The 17,612-nt window shown below is 43.8% G+C and overlaps 1 protein-coding gene across 2 annotated transcripts in view; it reads left to right on the forward strand.

Annotated features, from left to right (window-relative positions):
* The window catches only part of FBLN1 (fibulin 1), a 149,347-nt gene extending 135,351 nt beyond the window's left edge, over positions 1-13,996 (forward strand). For both annotated transcript variants that reach the window (XM_019515929.1, XM_019515932.1), the window contains one exon: positions 11,547-13,996. In XM_019515929.1, the coding sequence (XP_019371474.1) occupies positions 11,547-11,686 (140 nt within the window). In that variant the 3' untranslated portion in view covers positions 11,687-13,996. The remainder of the gene's footprint in view (positions 1-11,546) is intronic.
* The last annotated feature ends 3,616 nt before the right edge of the window (positions 13,997-17,612 follow it).

Genomic DNA, 17,612 nt, shown 5'->3' on the forward strand with positions numbered 1-17,612 from the left:
CCAGCCGTGCTCTGCAGTAAGGGACAGGGTGATTACCTAGGCCCACACTCCCCACCTCCCCCCACAGCCCTGGTAGTGTCACCTGCACACCAGCCTGCAACAACTGTTTGCAAAAGGGGAAACTTGCTGTTTTCTGCTTCAAAGGAGAAAATCTGCATTTTTCTATGGGAATTGGAAAACGTGGATCCCTGGTTATTAGTCTTGATTTTTAAAACAGCTTCAAAATATCCACACAAAAAGAAAATGATACATTGTGCACAGTGCATTTTCATTTTAAAGTAAACTTTTAATTTCTTGTATCCTTTACCAAGGTTTTATAAGGATGGGATGGTTTAGTCAGGAATGATCCTGACTTGAGCAGGGGCCTGGACAAGGTGACCTGAACCCTGCTTTTCTATGATCCTAAGAATGAATTAAAAGAGAAAATGAGAAATGCATTTTGCATTTGCATTATGTTATCACTATAATGTTCAGAGATGTTCCATACTGTAGTATAAGCAGCCTTAGGCATAACAGTATCACTGCACAAATCACAATTTACAATCCAATATTGGGAGCAAATTTATTGAAGATGTCAAAATTAAAATGTCCATTAAGTAATAAATGATTATTAAGTAGGAACAACAACTCTTATCTATTGGTGACAAAGCAAGAAGGGAATGAATTGGGTCAAAATCATCTGAAAGTGTCTGAATTCAATATTTCATATTCACACAGTTGTAGGTAGAAGATAATGTGCACAATCATAACACACATTGCTATTAAAACCCTCCTACCACAGAGGGAGGGGAATTCCAGAGAGACTCTTCTGGGTTTTTTTCAGTACAACTTCTGCCAACAGAAATCATTTTTACAAGGTGCAGGATTCTGGCCAAGAGGACTAAAAATATAAATTGTAGGGAGAAAAGATGCTTTAAGAAAAGTGTATTCATTAAATATGGCAAGTGAAATGAGTGTGGTGAAAAGTTTGCTATTTTACTGCATGCTGAAGATATTAGTCAGTATTTAAACAGGACAAAACTGTAATGTCATCACAGTATTAGAAAAAAGGTGCTGACAGCCTACATAAGCAAACGTTTATCTCTACCATCAGATCTTAAGCCAATGTGTTCTTAGAGAACTGCTGTGAGAATTCTTTTGGAATTCCATAAAGACTGTTGTGCTATATGCTTTTGAAACATAACCCCTGAGATCTAAAATGAATATATCTCAAATAATCCTTTGTTCAATTATATATTTCCTACCAAATAAAATGCCACTGTCAAACAAGTCAGATGTCAGAAGAGAGTATCTAAAAGGAGGAATCTAAATCAAATTCCTAATGCTTACCAGTTAATTTTGGATTTATATGTCGTTGACCTGCCATTCAGGTGCTAATAATATAGCAGCTGCCTGCTCTCTCTTGGATACTAACATATTTGCTTCCATGTACTGATATTGGGTTAAGGCTGAATCCTACACTCACTGAAATAAAATGCAAAGCTTGCCTTCACGTTCCTGGTGTAGGATTAGGCCCAGGGATACTAGTTTTGTAGTCGTCCAGTTTGGCCACAGGGGATACCCAAGCAGAACAAATTGCAGGGTTGAGGCCTTAAAACATACAGATAAATTCTCTGTATCATTTCTTTCTTCACTGTTATGTTCCGATGTATATGTGGTCATGGCTACTCCATGGTGACAGTGAAGATTAGAGAAAAAATGAAGCTATAACAAAAAAGAATACTATATTTGCTCAAATAGAAGACAGCCCTGATTATAAGACAAACCCTTCAATAATGAGTTTCTATATTTGGAAAATTTATGAATCTGTTATAATTTGTCAGCTGTAGAATTTAATTATTGGAAGTTTGCTTTGACTTTGTCCCTCTCCCACTGCTACAGCAAGGAGAATAAATCTAGGCCCATTTGCTTTCTGTTTCTCCCCAACCTTTTTCCTCTAGCAGCCCTTTCCCCCTCACCTTCCTGTCAGACCCTGCTCTCCCTGAGTTGCATAGAAGTTAGGATAAAATTTGAAAACAATGAACTTGAAATTAAACATAGCTGTACCAATTTGCATATAGTATCTATATGTTTTGTTCATCCACAATTGGTGGGTGTTACTTTTTTTTTTTTTAAGAAACTGCTGCAAATTTTAGCACAGGTACTCCATAAACATGCTTTTTAGCAGCACTTTGGCACCTACTTGCATGTAGTACTACATGAGATGCTGACTGCACAGTTACTGCATAGTCATTTAGTACTTATGCAGTAGTGTCCCCACATGGCTTTCTGGTGACACTGACTGCACAGTAGCATATTACTACTGTGCGGTAGTGTCATGTCAGTTCATGCCCCACAATACTGCTATGCAGTACTAATGAGCTACTGTGCAGTAGTACAAGCAGTAAGAAAAGAGCTGGCTGTACTTTAAAGAAGCCTTAATGAGACTGCAGGAACAAACCATCCTGATGTGCAGGAAGACTAGCAAGTATGGCAGAAGACCAGCTGGGCTTAGCAGGGAACTCTTCAGTAAACTAAATCACAAAAAGGAAGCTTATAAGAAGTAGAAACTTGGACAAACAACTAGGGAGGAGTATAAAAGTATTGCTCAGCCATGCAGAGATGAAGTCAGGAAGGTCAAAACACAATTGGGGTTGCAGCTAGCAAGGGATGCGAAGGGTAACAAGAAGGGTTTCTACAAGTATGTCAGCAACAAGGAGAAGATCAGGGAAAGTGCGGGTCTCTTACTGAATGGGGGAGGCAACCCAGTGACAGAGGATGCAGAAAAGGCTGAAGTACTTAATGCCTTTTTCACTTCAGTCTTCACAGGCAAGGTTAGGTCTCAGACTACTATACCTGGTAACACAGTCTGGGGAGGAGCTGAGTAGCCAACAGTGGTGAAAGAACAGGTTAGAGACTGTTTAGAAAAGCTGGACTTATACAAGTCCATGGGACCAGATGGGATGCACCCAAGGATTCTGAGGGAATTGGCTGATGTGATTGCACAGCTGCTGACTATCATCTTTGAAAATTTATGGTGATCGGGAGAGGTCCTGGATGTTTGGAAAAGGGCAAGTGCCCATATTTAAGAAAGGGAAAAAGGAGGATCCAGGCAAGTACAGACTGGTCAGCCTCACTTTAGTATCTGGAAAAATCATGGAGCAGATCTTCAAGGAATCCATTCCTATGCACTTGGAGAAGAAGGTGATTAGGAACAGTCAGCGTAGATTCACAAGGGGCAAGTCATGACTGACCAACCTGATTGCCTTCTATAATGAGGTGACTGGCTCTGTGGATGCGGGGAGACTAGTGGATGTAGTGTACCTTGATTTTAGCAAGGCTTTTGATATGGTCTCCTGAAACATTCTTGCAGGAAAGCTAAGGATGTATGGGCTGGATGAATGGACTGTAAGGTGGATAGAAAACTGGCCTGGAGCATTCGGCTTAGAGGGTGGTAATCAATGGTTCAATGTCTAGTTGGCAGCTGGTATCAAGTGGAGTGCCCCAGGGGTTGTCCTGGGGTCCATTTTGTGTTCAATATCTTTATCAGTGACCTGGAAGATGAGAGAGAGTGCACCTGTAGCAAGTTTGCAGATGACTCCAAGCTGGGGAGAGTAGTAGATATGCTGGAGGGTAGGGCTAGAATTCATAGAATCATAGAATTGAAGGACTGGAAGGGACCTGCAAGATTGTCAAGTCTGGTCCCCTGCCATGGGCAGAAAGTTGTTGGGCTCAGACAAGCTCAACAAGGTGCGTGGCCATCCTCATCTTGAACACCTCCAAGGATGGTGACTGCACCACCTTTGCTTGGAGTGTGTTCCAGATTCTGGTGACCCTTGCATAGAAAACAGTTTTTTCTTATGTCCAGCCTGAATTTACCCTCTATTAACTTATGCCCATTGGTCCTTGTCCTTCCTTGAGACCCTTCCTGAAGAGTTGGTCCCGTAGATCTTGATGCTTACCCCTGAGGTACTTGTATGCAGCTATCAAGTCACCTCTTAGCCTTCTCTTACTCAGACTGAACAGGCTCAGTTCCAAGAGTCTCTCCTCATAGCGCCTATCCTTCATGCTCCTAATCATATGGGCAGCACTTTATACTCTCTCAAGTTTATCCACATCCTTCTTGAAGTGCAGTGCCCAGAACTGAACACAGTACTCCAGCTGTGGCCTCACCAATGTTGAATAGAGAGGGAGGAGCACCTCCCTGGAACTATTGGCAAGACATTGGCTGATGCAAGCCAAGGTTCTATTTGCCCTTCTGGCAACCTCATCGCACTGTTGGCTCGTGTTCATCTTCCAGTTGATCATGACCCCCAGGTCTCATTCAGATGCTGTGCCAGCCAGTGGACCACCACCCATCATGTAGTTATGGTGAAGGTTCTTCCTATGCAGATAAAGAACCCTACACTTCTCCCCATTAATCCTCATCTGATTCCATTCAGCCTATAAATCCAGTCTGTCAAGGTCGTCCTGGATCTTTGCCCTATTCAGTAATGTGCCTGCAATTCCCCACAGGTTGGTATCACCTGCAGACTTAATCATTGAGCTTTCCACTACCCCATCCAAGTAATTAATAAATATGTTAAAGAGCATGTTTCCAAGCACCAGTTCCTGGGGGACATAACTAGAGATGGCCCTCCAGGATGAGGCTCTCCCATCAATTACAACTCTTTGGAATCAGACTTTGGAGTAACCTAGATAAATCAGAGGTCAAAAGAAATCTCATGGGGTTCAACAAGGACAAATGCAAAGACCTGCACTTAGGACAGAACAATCCCATGCACCAGTACAGGCTGGGGGTTGACTGTTTGGGAAGCAGCTCTGCAGAAAAGGACCTGGGGGTTACAGTGGACAATAAGCTGAATATGAGCCAACAGTGTGCCTTTGTTGCCAAGAAGGATAATGGCGTACTGTGCTGCGTTGGAAGAAGTGTTGCCCTTAGGTCAAGGGAGGTGATTATTCCCCTCTATTCATCTGTGGTGAGGCCACATGTGGAATAATGTGTTCAGTTTGTCACTGTTGGCACTGGATTTATGACCCAGATACCTTGTTCTGGGCAGACCCAAACCTTCAGGCAGACTATGACTTCTGCATTCAACAATAGACAAATTTTATTGATACACAGTAATATCAGATAAGAATAATGCAGGCAAGGCAAACAGAATAACCTCCCCAGTTCTATATCTACCAGTCCTAGGGCTATCACAGAAAAAAGGTACATCTGGCCAGTATGCAAGCTTCACCCTGTGGCTCTTTCTTGAGTGTCAGAGGTCAGCAGCCTGGAGGTTGAGGGCTGAGCCCCTCCCCACCCCCAGTGGGGTAGGTGAGATGGGGTGGTGGTGTGTTCTCTGTCCACAGTGGCTTCAGGCTCCCCTCTTGGGGACCCTTTGCTGCTCTGAAATCTCTTCTTTCGTTTTCCTTCTCTCCCCTCTGATGACTCTACATCTCTGGGCATAGTTGATTGGTTTCCCTATGGTTGTCATGCTGTCCACATTCTGTCCTGTCGGCATATTCCTTTGTTCCAACAAACCCATCACATGTACACATCTTAATTTGGTTATTTACCAGTCTCCTAATTTGGTCCATCCACCAAAACCAGAAATCCCAAGGGCTCTGAAGTTGGGCACTGTGACCTAATGTCACCTTATCTCATCTTATGGAACAGTGTAGTACAGGTCTTCAATTTTCCAGCCTGTATGTCTGCTGGCTTCAGACACAGTGGGCCTTGAAAGAAACTGTCACAAACAGGCTTTTAGAAACCAATTAACACTTGCCACACCCCTGGACCATTGCTCTAATGCAGGGGTAGGCAACCTCCAGCACATATGCTAGAGTGTGGCACACAAAGGCATTTTGCTTGGCACTCGCACCTTGGGGAAAGGGCCAGGATGCACTGCTACAGCAAGGATCAGACCCCTTGTGGTTCCCCGACTGTCCACCTCTAGCATGCCAATATCTTACAAGTTGAGGCTGCAGGTGTTTTTGGTACTCTGCCCAAAAACATTGCTGACACCTGCTTTAATGCTTATGTACTTTGCCTACAAGCCAGTTCCTAAAAGCAAACCTCTAAATACCATTTTCTAGCCAACATGGGCCTCCCACTACAGAAAGGATGTGGACAAATTGGCTTGTAGGTAAAGTACAATATAGGACAATGAAAATGGTGAGGGGTCTGGGGCACATGACTTATGAGGAGCGGCTGAGGGAACAGGGTTTACTTAGTCTAGAGAAAAGAAGACTGAGAGGGGATTTAATAGCAGCCTTTAATTACCTGAAGGATGGTTCAAAAGTGGATAGAGCTCTCAGTGGTGGGAGATGACATAACAAGGTGCAACAGTCTCAAGTTGCAACAAGGGAAGTTTAGGTTAGTTGTTAAGAAGAATTTTGCCACTAGGAGGGTAGTAAAACACTGGACCAGGTTACCCAGATAGGTTGTGGACTCTTCATCCTTGGAGGTTTTTAAGACCTGGCTAGACAAAGACTTGGCTGGGATGATCAGGTTAAGGATGGTCCTGCTTTGACCAGGGGCTTGGATAGATGACCTCCTGAGGTCCCTTCCAACCCTAATTTTCTATCATTCTAAGCATCTTGTGTAGATGCAGCTACTGTCAATGTTATGAGTCCAAAACCAAAGGATTATGATTTACCACATAACTATGGGCTGCATGCCACTAGAGTCAACAGCATTTCAGGGCATGGTGACCCCACAGCTCAGTAGTGCTCAGTATGTGTGTGCTCCAGGTATCGCCAACAAAGGAACCATGTGCTAATTAGCCCTACAGTCATGACTTCAACTGGGTGTTCTTGTTTTGAGCCCTGGAATGCTCCAAAAATGTATATGCAGGACAACTTGGTCTGGCTTCACTTCATGGAGGGTGGAGCCACACTAATCATATGCACCAGGCTGAGAGAGGGGGCAACTGAGGAATTCTGAGTGGTCTGTTTGGGGCACCATTTTGTGACGCTTGCTAGACATTTAAGGCTGGTGAGGAAACAAATCATTGGAAGTGGAAAAGAAAGATGCAACTCAGCTGTGGAAGTGACGAGGAAGTCAAAATGTATTTAATGTAGAGCTCACTGTGACTTGTACAAGAGTTGGTGGTGAGGGGGACTGTGCTCAGTAGATACTATCATACATCTTATTCAGATAGACTACACTAAACTGTTTTTGTGATAGAGTCCCACTGGCATTGAAAGCCTGATCTATGCCTTAAAGGCAGAAAAAGGGATCAAAAGAGCATCAGTGTGTAAAGAGTGGAGGAGATGGGAGAGGAAGTAGAGGAGGAAGAAGCAAAGAAGATAGAAGACATAGAGGAGCTTAAGAGAAGTGGAGGAGTGTTTAAAAACATTTAAAAGAGGGAAATCAACAGGAACAGATGGCTTGCCTATGATATTTTCTGGGAAGTTTTGAGCATGTGTGGGGAAGGATATAGCAGAAGTGTTTGAGAAAATAGCAGAAACAGGAGAAGCAGTGAAAGATTTTACAAGAGGTGTTGTGATCTTACTCTTTTAACAAGTGGAAGAAGGAACTCCTGAAAAACTGGAGGCCAATTACACTCCTTAATATTGATTTTAAATGAATAGCCAAGACACTGGCTTTGAGGATGAGGAAAAGCCTTGAAGATTGTACATGAAAACTAAGTGTGTGCAATACCAGGTAGAAGTATCTATGAACCAATCAGTGATCAGAGATGCACTGTCTTGATCCAGGAAAGGAAAATAAACACAGTTATAGCAGAGTGGATCAGGATTACATATTTGAGATGCTAGGAAAAATGGGGCTGCCAGAGAAATGTATACGTCGGATAAGGTTATTTTATAGACAAGCGGAGAGTCAAGTCTAAATTAATGGGCACATAAGCGGCACCTTTAAAATCCATTGGGAGTGAAACAAGGGTGCCCCCTGTCATCACTACTATTTGTGTGCAGCATGCAACCATTAGCACAAAATAAGAAAAGACAAGGTCATAAGCAGAGTAAAGATACTGGAAGAGAGTGAGGTAAAATGCATGCTATACGTGGATGATATAAATACAGTAGTTAGACATAGACTTTTGGTGGACAGGGTGCTAAAGCATACATCAGAGTATGGAGAAGTGATGGGGGGTAAACTAAATAAAACAAAAAGCACAATAATAGGAGTGGGAAGCTGGAAGGACTTGGAGAAGTTGGGCCTTCAAATGAGAGAGAGAGAAATCAGAATGCTAGGGACCCTAGTGGATGCCAAAGGTAATACAGCTTGGGGAAAGGTGACAGCAAGGCTATGACAAATACTTTGGTTATGGTCCAGAAGAACACTCTTCTTTGCTGGAAAAGTGGCAGGATTCAAGTCTGTTCCACTGCTGATTATTCTGTACACAGGAATTGTAGTCCCACTGATGTTGCAGCAGGTAATAAAAGTACAGACAGAAATATGTATGTTCTTCTGGAACGCCAAAAGAGAAAGGTTGGCTAGAGCTAAGTAGTAGAAAGCAAGAGAGATGGGGGGATGGGGGCTCCCGGATTTGGGATTGTTTGTCTATGCAACATATATAACCACGATATGCAAGGTGGTAATGGAGGGAGAGGGAAAGCAAAGCAGTGCATAAAACCTGATTTCACACAGTTCCAATTTTGAGGAAATGGGGAGTATATCAGACCTCTTTGAAGAGTCCATGGGTGTGGCAACTGCTGATTCATTACATCAGAATGAAAGGATTCATGCAGAGGTATAAAATAGGGAAGGTAGGGCTGGAGGTCCTGAATGATCATAAGCAGGGATCCTGATTTTTCCTGATTAAAAAAAAAAATGCAAATTTTCTGATAAAAATCCCCACAGCGCCCCGCCCCCCAGCCCTGCTAGTGGCCCTTGTCTGCAGTCCACAGCCCTTGCTCTCTCAGCCCTGCTGAAGAGGCCCCCAGCTGCCAGGGCTATGGGGCCAAGGAACCAGGTCGCAGCACTGGCAACTGCTGCAGCAGAGCAAAGCCCAGCTCCCCCTCCCTGCAGCAGCACTGTGTTGCCCTGGCGACGCATCCCCTGCCTGCATGGGACCAGTAAGGGGCACAGTCCCATTGGTAAGAGCTTGGTTTTTCTGTGGGAAGTTGATGAATGTTGTTTAAGTGTTTAATATATGTAGCTGATTGTTCTTGGTATGTAAGTGTTTCTATGCTATGAAGTTTTGGTAAAACAAAGATGCTCAATATGTGTAGCTTTGTAACTGTAGGGTGATAAGTATGTTTTTAATAAAATTTGTAATATATGATTCTAATTAGCATCTCAGCCTTTTATGGCTAAGATCAAATGGCTAAGACCAAATTGTATCTCCTGTAACCTAGTTGCATTCCCTTCCTCACCCCCATCCCTCTATTGTTAGTCCCTCGCTTGGGCGATCTGTATTTCCCTACCAGCTTTGTCATCTTTTTTGGATTCACAATCCTAAACATTTACTAATAAAAGTCAATCTGTTTTTTTGGCACCAAGGGGAAGGTGTCAGGGCTGGCTCTGGCCTCCTGGTGCAGGCCTGTTATTATAGTACTTCCATGTCTAGTGCCAGTTTTCCATGTGGGGTATACCTGTCTGTTTTTTTGAGGACCACACACATACACAAGAAAAAAAAAATGTTCTTTCAGTGTTTTTGGCACAAGGGGAGGGTGTCGAAATTTGCTCTGGTCTTTCAGAGTACCAGCTTGGTATTGCAGTCTTTTATGGCATGATGCCTGTTCTCTCTTGTGGGGAGTAACTCTCCACTATTTTTAAGGGATACACACACAAAAGTTCTCATCAACATGTTTGCCCAGTGTGGGCCATGTGTTTTATGGTCATGCTCAGTGTTGCCGCCATTTAGTCAATGTCATAGTTGGTTTCCATTGCTGAATGCATGCTGCTTTTGGTGTATTTAATGATGTTTTCTTGTATGCGATTATAAGACAAAGGGCTTTTTGCTCCATGCCAATTGGGGGGTGGGATGGGACCTCATCTTGTATTTAAGTAAGTATGGCAATTTTTAAAACTCAGATGTGTCAAATGTGCTTGTACTGAATTCTAGTATTCTTATTCTCATTCCTTATTCCTTTGCTTATGTCAAAGTCCCATTGCTTTCATTAGTAATGTGCATCATAATCTAGTTCAGGGGTGGGCAATTATTTCAGATGGAGGGCCGCTTACTCAGTTTTGGCAAGCCATCAAGGGCCGCACGACAGGCACCCAGGGACAGAGAAATATTAATTTTCTAAATTTTTTAGGGGCATTGCAGGCCGGATAGAATGGCCTGGCGGGCCGCATCCAGCCCGCGGGTCACATTTTGCCCACCCCGATCTAGCCCATTATAATTTAATGTTTGAATGAAAAGTGATTCTTTTATCAGATATTAATGAGCATTCCTTATAATCTCTGCTTGCCCAAATGGAATGTAATATGCCATTTTGGGTCAAATTGTATATTGGTGTTCTGGTGGAAGTACCCATTTCTTTATATATTCTCTAGAAATAGCTGCATACTGCTTTACTTATCTCAAAGTCTTCTGTTCCATTTTTGCAATAATAGCTGGCATGGTGGGTACACATTTGATTCTCTCTGAATAAAAGGTGAAGAAAAATATTGCTAATTGCAATGTTCAGAATTTTGCCTATTAACGGCACTATAATATATGTATAGAAATTACAGCTGGTCAGAATATTAGAGGAATATTAGGATAATCTGCTAATGCAAAAAGCCCTTTCTATGTATACAAATAAGACCTGATCTTTAAATGCATTTGTGAATCTTAAGCTTTTGTGAAATGTTTGACTATCCCACATGCATGTTTGCAAACATATCCAGTAACACACCCATTAAAAAAAATCTCCCAGCTCTATTTCCAATGATGAGGGGTTATACCTTAATATAATGGAAGGCTAACCCCCTCTAGGCCAGGGATTGGCAACCTACATCCCATAGGCCAGCCATCTAGTGGCTGCCTCTGTCAGCTGCCACGTCCAAGCCAAGAAGGTACAAGCTGTGTTAATTTGGTCCACTGGGCTTGTCTACACACTTGATTAATATGCTTTATGTAATGCATATTAAAACTAGTACCTCTATTTTGAGGTACTAGAGAAAGGCACATTAGCTAAAGAGCACGTTTTTTTGGTGATGCTTTAATGCAGTGGTTCTTAACCTTTGGTATCTTACGTACCCCCTGCCAATTGACGCAGCAAAAGCAAAACCAGAAGTTCTACTGTGGCACTGCCGTAAGCCAAGTCCCACTTTTTCCACCGTGGCCTGGGACAAAGTAGTCTGCACACTGGGGAGTGAAAGCTTCAGTGCACTGGACATAGCGGGAGGGGCAGTGGCTGGAATTTCTGGCCCAAGCAAGCAAAGACCAAAATACAGCACCTGTGTACCCCCTGCCCATGTCTCGTGTACCCCAGGGGTACGCATACCACAGGTTGAGAAACACTGCTTTAATGCACATTAAAATAGGCTAATGCGCATTAAAGCACACATGTAGATATGCCCACTGTTGCCCAAGGGTTGATCTAACCTACAGGTCATCTCTCACCATTTGGATTTGTATAGTAATCTCAGTGACTTTGTTTTGTTTTTACTACAGGTGTTGTTCGTCAGGTGAAGCCCATTGTTGGACCTTTCCATGCTATCCTGAAACTGGAGATGAACTACGTCATGGGTGGGGTTGTCTCTCATCGTAATATTGTCAATGTGCACATCTTTGTCTCTGAATACTGGTTCTGAAAGAGCTTTTCCAATCCCAAACAAGCAAACTGCTCCATAGGAAAACATTACCACAAGTTATTATGTTATACGCCTGTTTGTAAAATCTACTAGTGTTTGTTTTAATATTTGGTTTATAGGTTAATTAAGACAAATACAAAGCTAATGTTGACTAGAAGTAGGATGGAGCAAGTTAAATGAGCCTGATTTAGTTGTGTATAAATAAGTAGTGTGTAAAAGTGCTCAACTGCCTAACAATTTAAAAAATGGTCCAAATGTTTAGGCAAATTATAGCTTTTGCTCCTTTACCAGGTAACCAGGGCTATATATAATGTGTGAGGGAAATGGACTCTCCAGGGACTGATATGATGAATACAAAGTTCCTTTGAAGGAAAAAAAGAGTGAAAAATGATTAAGGATTTTGCCTCAATTTGACATATCTTAAAGGGAATGTGAAACATCCATGCTCTGGCTCTTTTTGGGAAACTTTAGCTGGGTACCCAAAATCACTTGCCACTTTTGAAAATCTTGACTTCAAGATTTGAAAAAAGCTGTTTGACTGCAGTTACAAAAGGAAATGAAAAAAGAATAAAGGTAGCAAGAGGAAAACAAGAGCCAGTGCAGCTGTCAGATAAAATACTTAATTTTTTCAGATTATCAGATAAAATAGACTATAAAATGAAGTATGCTGGATTCAATTTAACCAAATACCTGCAACCAAAATTAACCTGCTACACAAATACAGCATATTGTCTTCATGCCAGACTTAAATATATGCAACAATACATTAAATTCCTTGATAGACACCTGTAGGCTGTTAGAAGGACAAGCACAGTACAATATTTTTTTACTTGATAAAGAAACTAGCTTATTAGGCTGTAAACTTGTTATGCATCAGACCAAAGCATATCCAATAATACAATGAAACACTCTTGAGTAAAGGAAGGTTGAATTTCCTTGGCATCAAAGTAGTGTCTTTTTTAATTACAAAAGTGAAAATAAATAGCTCCAGGTTTCAGTTTCTTGTATTCTGTTGCATGTTATGGTGGGAAAATGTCTGCTTATCTAAGCAATCATATATATAATTAAGTACATGTATTTGTTATATATGCCACCCATTGATATTGTGCTAGTTCATTCCCCCGTTTAGCCAGAGACATTTTCCTCTTCTTTAGATGTAGGTTTTTAATCCAAAGGTTATTGAGGTCAACAGGAACTTTTTTTACTGACTTCAACAAGCTTTGCATAATAAGAGAAGAAACCTGACCCTCCTCCAAATACCAATTCTGAGTAAAAAGCCAAATCATATTTTATTATCTACAGAGCCCAGAGGTCTGTCTTTATTTGTCTCTGAGGTAGATATATCACCCTCCCCAAGGCACCTTCCATATACAAATTGGGAATGTATAGTAATACCATTTTCCAAATCAGTTTTGAATAAGGAATATTGGTTATAGTCAATTCCATCTTAATTACTGACTTCTCCCCAGATAATTGTATATAATTTGGCTTTCAGGATGCGAATAGGAAACAGTAATGCTTTAAATGTCTATTGTTCTGAACAGCTAACTGTACAATATTTAGTATCTAATTAAATAGTTCCTTATTTAGGTAGAAAGGTGCTGGTTAAGCAAGTAGATTCAGAGCAGGTGACTTTCATTATTCAACTAACTGCATGAGCTGTTGAATAACTACAAATTACAAGGTATTCCACTGATTTGAGGGATGACTAGTGACATTAAATTGGGTTTTGTAAACTAACCACCATTTTATTAACAGAATTAACAGAACCCAATACAACAGAGATGGAAAAGATCTGTTAAGTCTTCCAGGTCTTCTTGCCAATGCAAGGTAATAGTTTCAGTACCATCTGAATTTTCTAGATTGTAATTTATGATTATTTACTTCCTCTATAAGTAGGGTGACCATAGGCCCTGTTTGACTGGGACATTTCAGTCCTAGATTTCATGGGCCAGTCCTGCCTGATCAGAGAAAATTAAGATGAGTGTCCCAGGCACAGGACAGAGAGACAGAGCTGTGAAATAAGAAGCCCTAGCAGACAACAAACTGCCTAAAATAGGCTAGCTTGATTAGTGGAATGACCATCAACACTAATCGTTACCTCGCAGGTGATTGTTAACACCTTTGACTGTAAAGCACAATGGGTTACTAATGGGCCATTGACTCCCTGCAGCCTGTAACAAGGTTGCGGGGTGGGGGGGGTGCAGTGCCCCAGATTTCACATTGTCCCATATGGTTACCCTATCTATAAGTGGCATTTAGTTGCACTGGAAAGAACTGTGATAATAAAAATATAATTTTAGGCTCAAATTTGAATGAACTAATTTACAATCTTCTCCTTCCTTCTATTCCATCACCTCTCATCCTCCCTTCTTTTTGTGGTAAAATATTGAAAATGAGGCTGGAAAAAGGCTCTACTATTTCCTAGAAAATTAATTTCTTACATTATATCCAAATAATCTCTGAAAATTGCAACCAGCTTTTAAAATATTACTTATGTCATATGATATCACTCATGCAGTAGCTGATTTTATGCTTTGTATTTGGCTGTGACTGCCTAGTGCTTGAGCCATCATGACATGTCTTCATTTATAAAATACCAATGGAGAAAATTTAATAATTTGCTAAGGATAGGAAAGGATAAATATTCATCTAATTCAAACCTGACATGCTCAAATTTTAAAACTTTGCAAATTACATGAAACCATATAAAATAATTTGTAGCATTTATTTAAGGAAGTCAGTAATTAGAACTGGTCAAATGGAAGAACTTATTCATGAACTTGTCACCAAAATCCACTTACAATTTTCTTTATACATGTCTGGGTTTTTTGCCAAGACTGTTTTTGACTGCATGGATGTTGGGGTAGGCAATTACTTTCACACAGATAGTTGTATTCATTCACAAGCAAGCATTTATTTTTTCTGATAGAAACAAGACCATGCACTGTTTCATATTATATACTGTTTTGCGTTTTTGAGTTGTCTACTCAGGGATCAAAAACAACACCATGCGACCGAGGAGACCATTCACTCCTACCGAATAGTATGAATGCTGAATAGCTTTTTCACGTCCGAGTCCTCCAGAAGCCAAAATGCCTTCAGCACTAGGCTGTTGGAAGTAAGCGAAGGTGGTTTTACATGAGTGAAGGTTTTGCTCTCTAATCATAGGTTGGTATTTGCTAGTATGGTCCCCAGCATGAGACAGAAAAACATAAAGACCGCTGTTCCATGTTACAAGGCGCTGTTCTTAGAGTCAGGGCTGGCATTCGAGAATTGTTGTTCCATAGGGAGATGCCCATTTTGCCTGACCATGCCTGCTGTCTTACAGAGATTACTACCAGAGTATTTCCCTATGCGGGTGGGAAATCTGCACAGCAAAGCAGTGTAGATAGCTGAAGAACACTAGAGAATCAAATCTACATCATTAATTGGTTCAAACAATACCTCTTGGTAATCAGTGGGTGCATCTACAAGAGACTCTTTACTGTGCAGTAGCACAGTTTACTGCACAGTAAGAATGAATGTCTACACATGCACATGCTGACTGCACAGTAAACTTTGCTACTTGTGAGTAAACTTGCTACCTGCAAATCCAAGTAGAAAATTTACTTGCAAGTAGTTACTGTGCAGTAACATATGTGTAGACATCAACTGGGAGCAAATTTGCTTCCAGTCAGCCCTGCCACTAGGGAGCCAGCCTGAGCTCAGCCCCAGGGCCATGGGGTTGGGAGCCTCTCCTGCCCCAGGGCTGGCCTGGCTCTCTGGCAGCCCCAGCCTCAGGCCCTTAAAAGCCTGCAGGCATTTTGCAGCCTGGGGCACATGTGAAGGGAGCCTGAGACAACTGTTGGCCTCTGCTCCCCCTGTACAGGGTGCTGCAGGCTCCTACCAGGCCCACCAGCACCCAGGTACAGGTGCAGGCAGCTCCTGGCCACTGGGGTCAGCTCCAGCTGCCTATAGTCAACCCCTAGAAGCCTGCTCAGAGCCTCCAGGTACTGTGGAGCACTGCCTTGCCACGCGGCTCCTAGTCGTGCACCGTGCCCCTGCGCTGGGCACTGCAGGCAGCTGCCCAGGCCCGGCAACACAGGGACAGCCTGGAGAGCTAGTGTGGGAAGGCCAATGGCCTCATCATTGCCCACACCATCACCCAAGGCCTCAATTGGTCAATGAAGGAGACTGGTGACATTGTGATGCTATAGGGTGAGGCATAGGTTCAGTGGCAATTCACATGGGGTGGGTGATCCAACACATACTTACAAGGGGCTGTCAGGCCAGATGTGGGAATATGAGTACAACTGGCTGGCGCAGCAGTGCCACATAAAGGTCAAGGTCTTGCAGGCACAGTGGATTTCCATCTCCGACCACAACTGTTTGTCAGAGAGTGCTCACAAGTCCATGACCTTCATGTGGCAGCTGACTGACATCCTCACATCCTGGACCCAGGCCACAGCCGTGCTGTGTACTATAGTATGGGTGGCCTGCCTGAGTCCCCACTCCAGCCAGGCACCTGTACTGATGTGTAACCAGGGGAAGCACCTCTGGATGCCAGCAGCCTATCCCACTGAGCTTCCCACCCCCCAGCCTTCACCAGCTGAGGGAGCCTGGGCCAGTGCTGGCCCTGAGAGCTCTGAGACCTCAGCTCCAGCCGTGAGTTGTGGCCAGCCGTGTCATCACCAGCGACCAGAAATGCCAGCTCCTTCTGGGGGTGGGGCCCTGCCCAGGCACTTGCATGCTGTGCCTCTTTGCCTGAGGAGTCCACCAAGAGCTGCACACTGTCACCACCAGCTGGGAATGATCAGAGTCACTGGACAGGCCAGCCCCTCCCCATCCTGGCCCCTGGCCCTGGCTCTTGCCCCTGCCCCTGCCCTCCTTCCTGCCTGACCCAGCCATACTCCCTGGTCCCACCCCACACAGCATGCAGGGAGCTGGGAGATAGTGTAAAACTTTATTAAGCAGCCTATGCCCCTGCAGCTAGGTGGGCATGGGCCTATTACATGCCAAGGAATGCATTAATGTCAGCTGCAATGACATCCTTGGCTGTGGGGAGGGACACGTAGCACAGCCATAACTAGTCTTCCAGGCCACAGCAGAGGTTGCAGGGCAGCGCAGGCTTGCCCCCCACACCACTGAAGCTCAGGGTCCTGTGCCAGGTGCACCTAGGACACCATGGCCATCAGCAGCAGCAGGGCATAGTGGGTTGGGCACCACTCAGGCTGTGCAAATAGCTCCCTGCATTGCACCCAGGACACACACAGCAGGGGCATGCTTGGGATGCCAGAGCAGTCACAAGATGGGGCTGGCCCCAGGCACATTCCCAGAGAGGCCCCCTGGGGGGGAGGGGAGGGGCATAGTCAACTCCATGTCTCAGTCATTCAGGAGCCCCAAGTCTCCTAAGCCCAGGCACCATAGCCTTGGCAGAAGCACAGAACACCAGCTGGCTTGCAGGAGAAGGGAAGCAGGATCTGGAGCTGTGGCAGCAAGTGCTGTCAGGAGCTTGACCTGTCCGAGCCTGGGCAGGAGACAGGGGCAGTCAGGGTGCCTGTAGCCAGCACCCAGCAGCCCTCTGGCCCCTTGGGAGTGAGTGGGGACACAAGGTTTGTCTAGTTGCTGGTTGCCCCCAGACCTGTCTGGCCAATTTACCATGGTCCCTGGGCATCTGTGCATGCCTGACCCCCATTCTGAGGCCAGGCAGTGCACAGGCCCCTGGTACAGAACATCTTATCTCAGAAATGTTGCAAACTCTCACAAACAGCTTCTTTCTCATGAAGCTCTGCAGCTGCATGTGGAAGGAAGTCGACAGCTGGGATGCGGCCTCAGAGTTACCGCCACCCACACCCAGCACCTTGTGGATGTGCCAGCTCTGCAGAAGGGGGACCCAAGATCAGACTTGGCTGCAGAGGACTGTCTGGGAGATGCATGGGTGTGG

The sequence above is a fragment of the Gavialis gangeticus genome, unplaced genomic scaffold, assembly GCF_001723915.1.
Source record: "Gavialis gangeticus isolate Ggan-Ray unplaced genomic scaffold, GavGan_comp1, whole genome shotgun sequence".
Taxonomy (NCBI): Eukaryota; Metazoa; Chordata; order Crocodylia; family Gavialidae; genus Gavialis; species Gavialis gangeticus.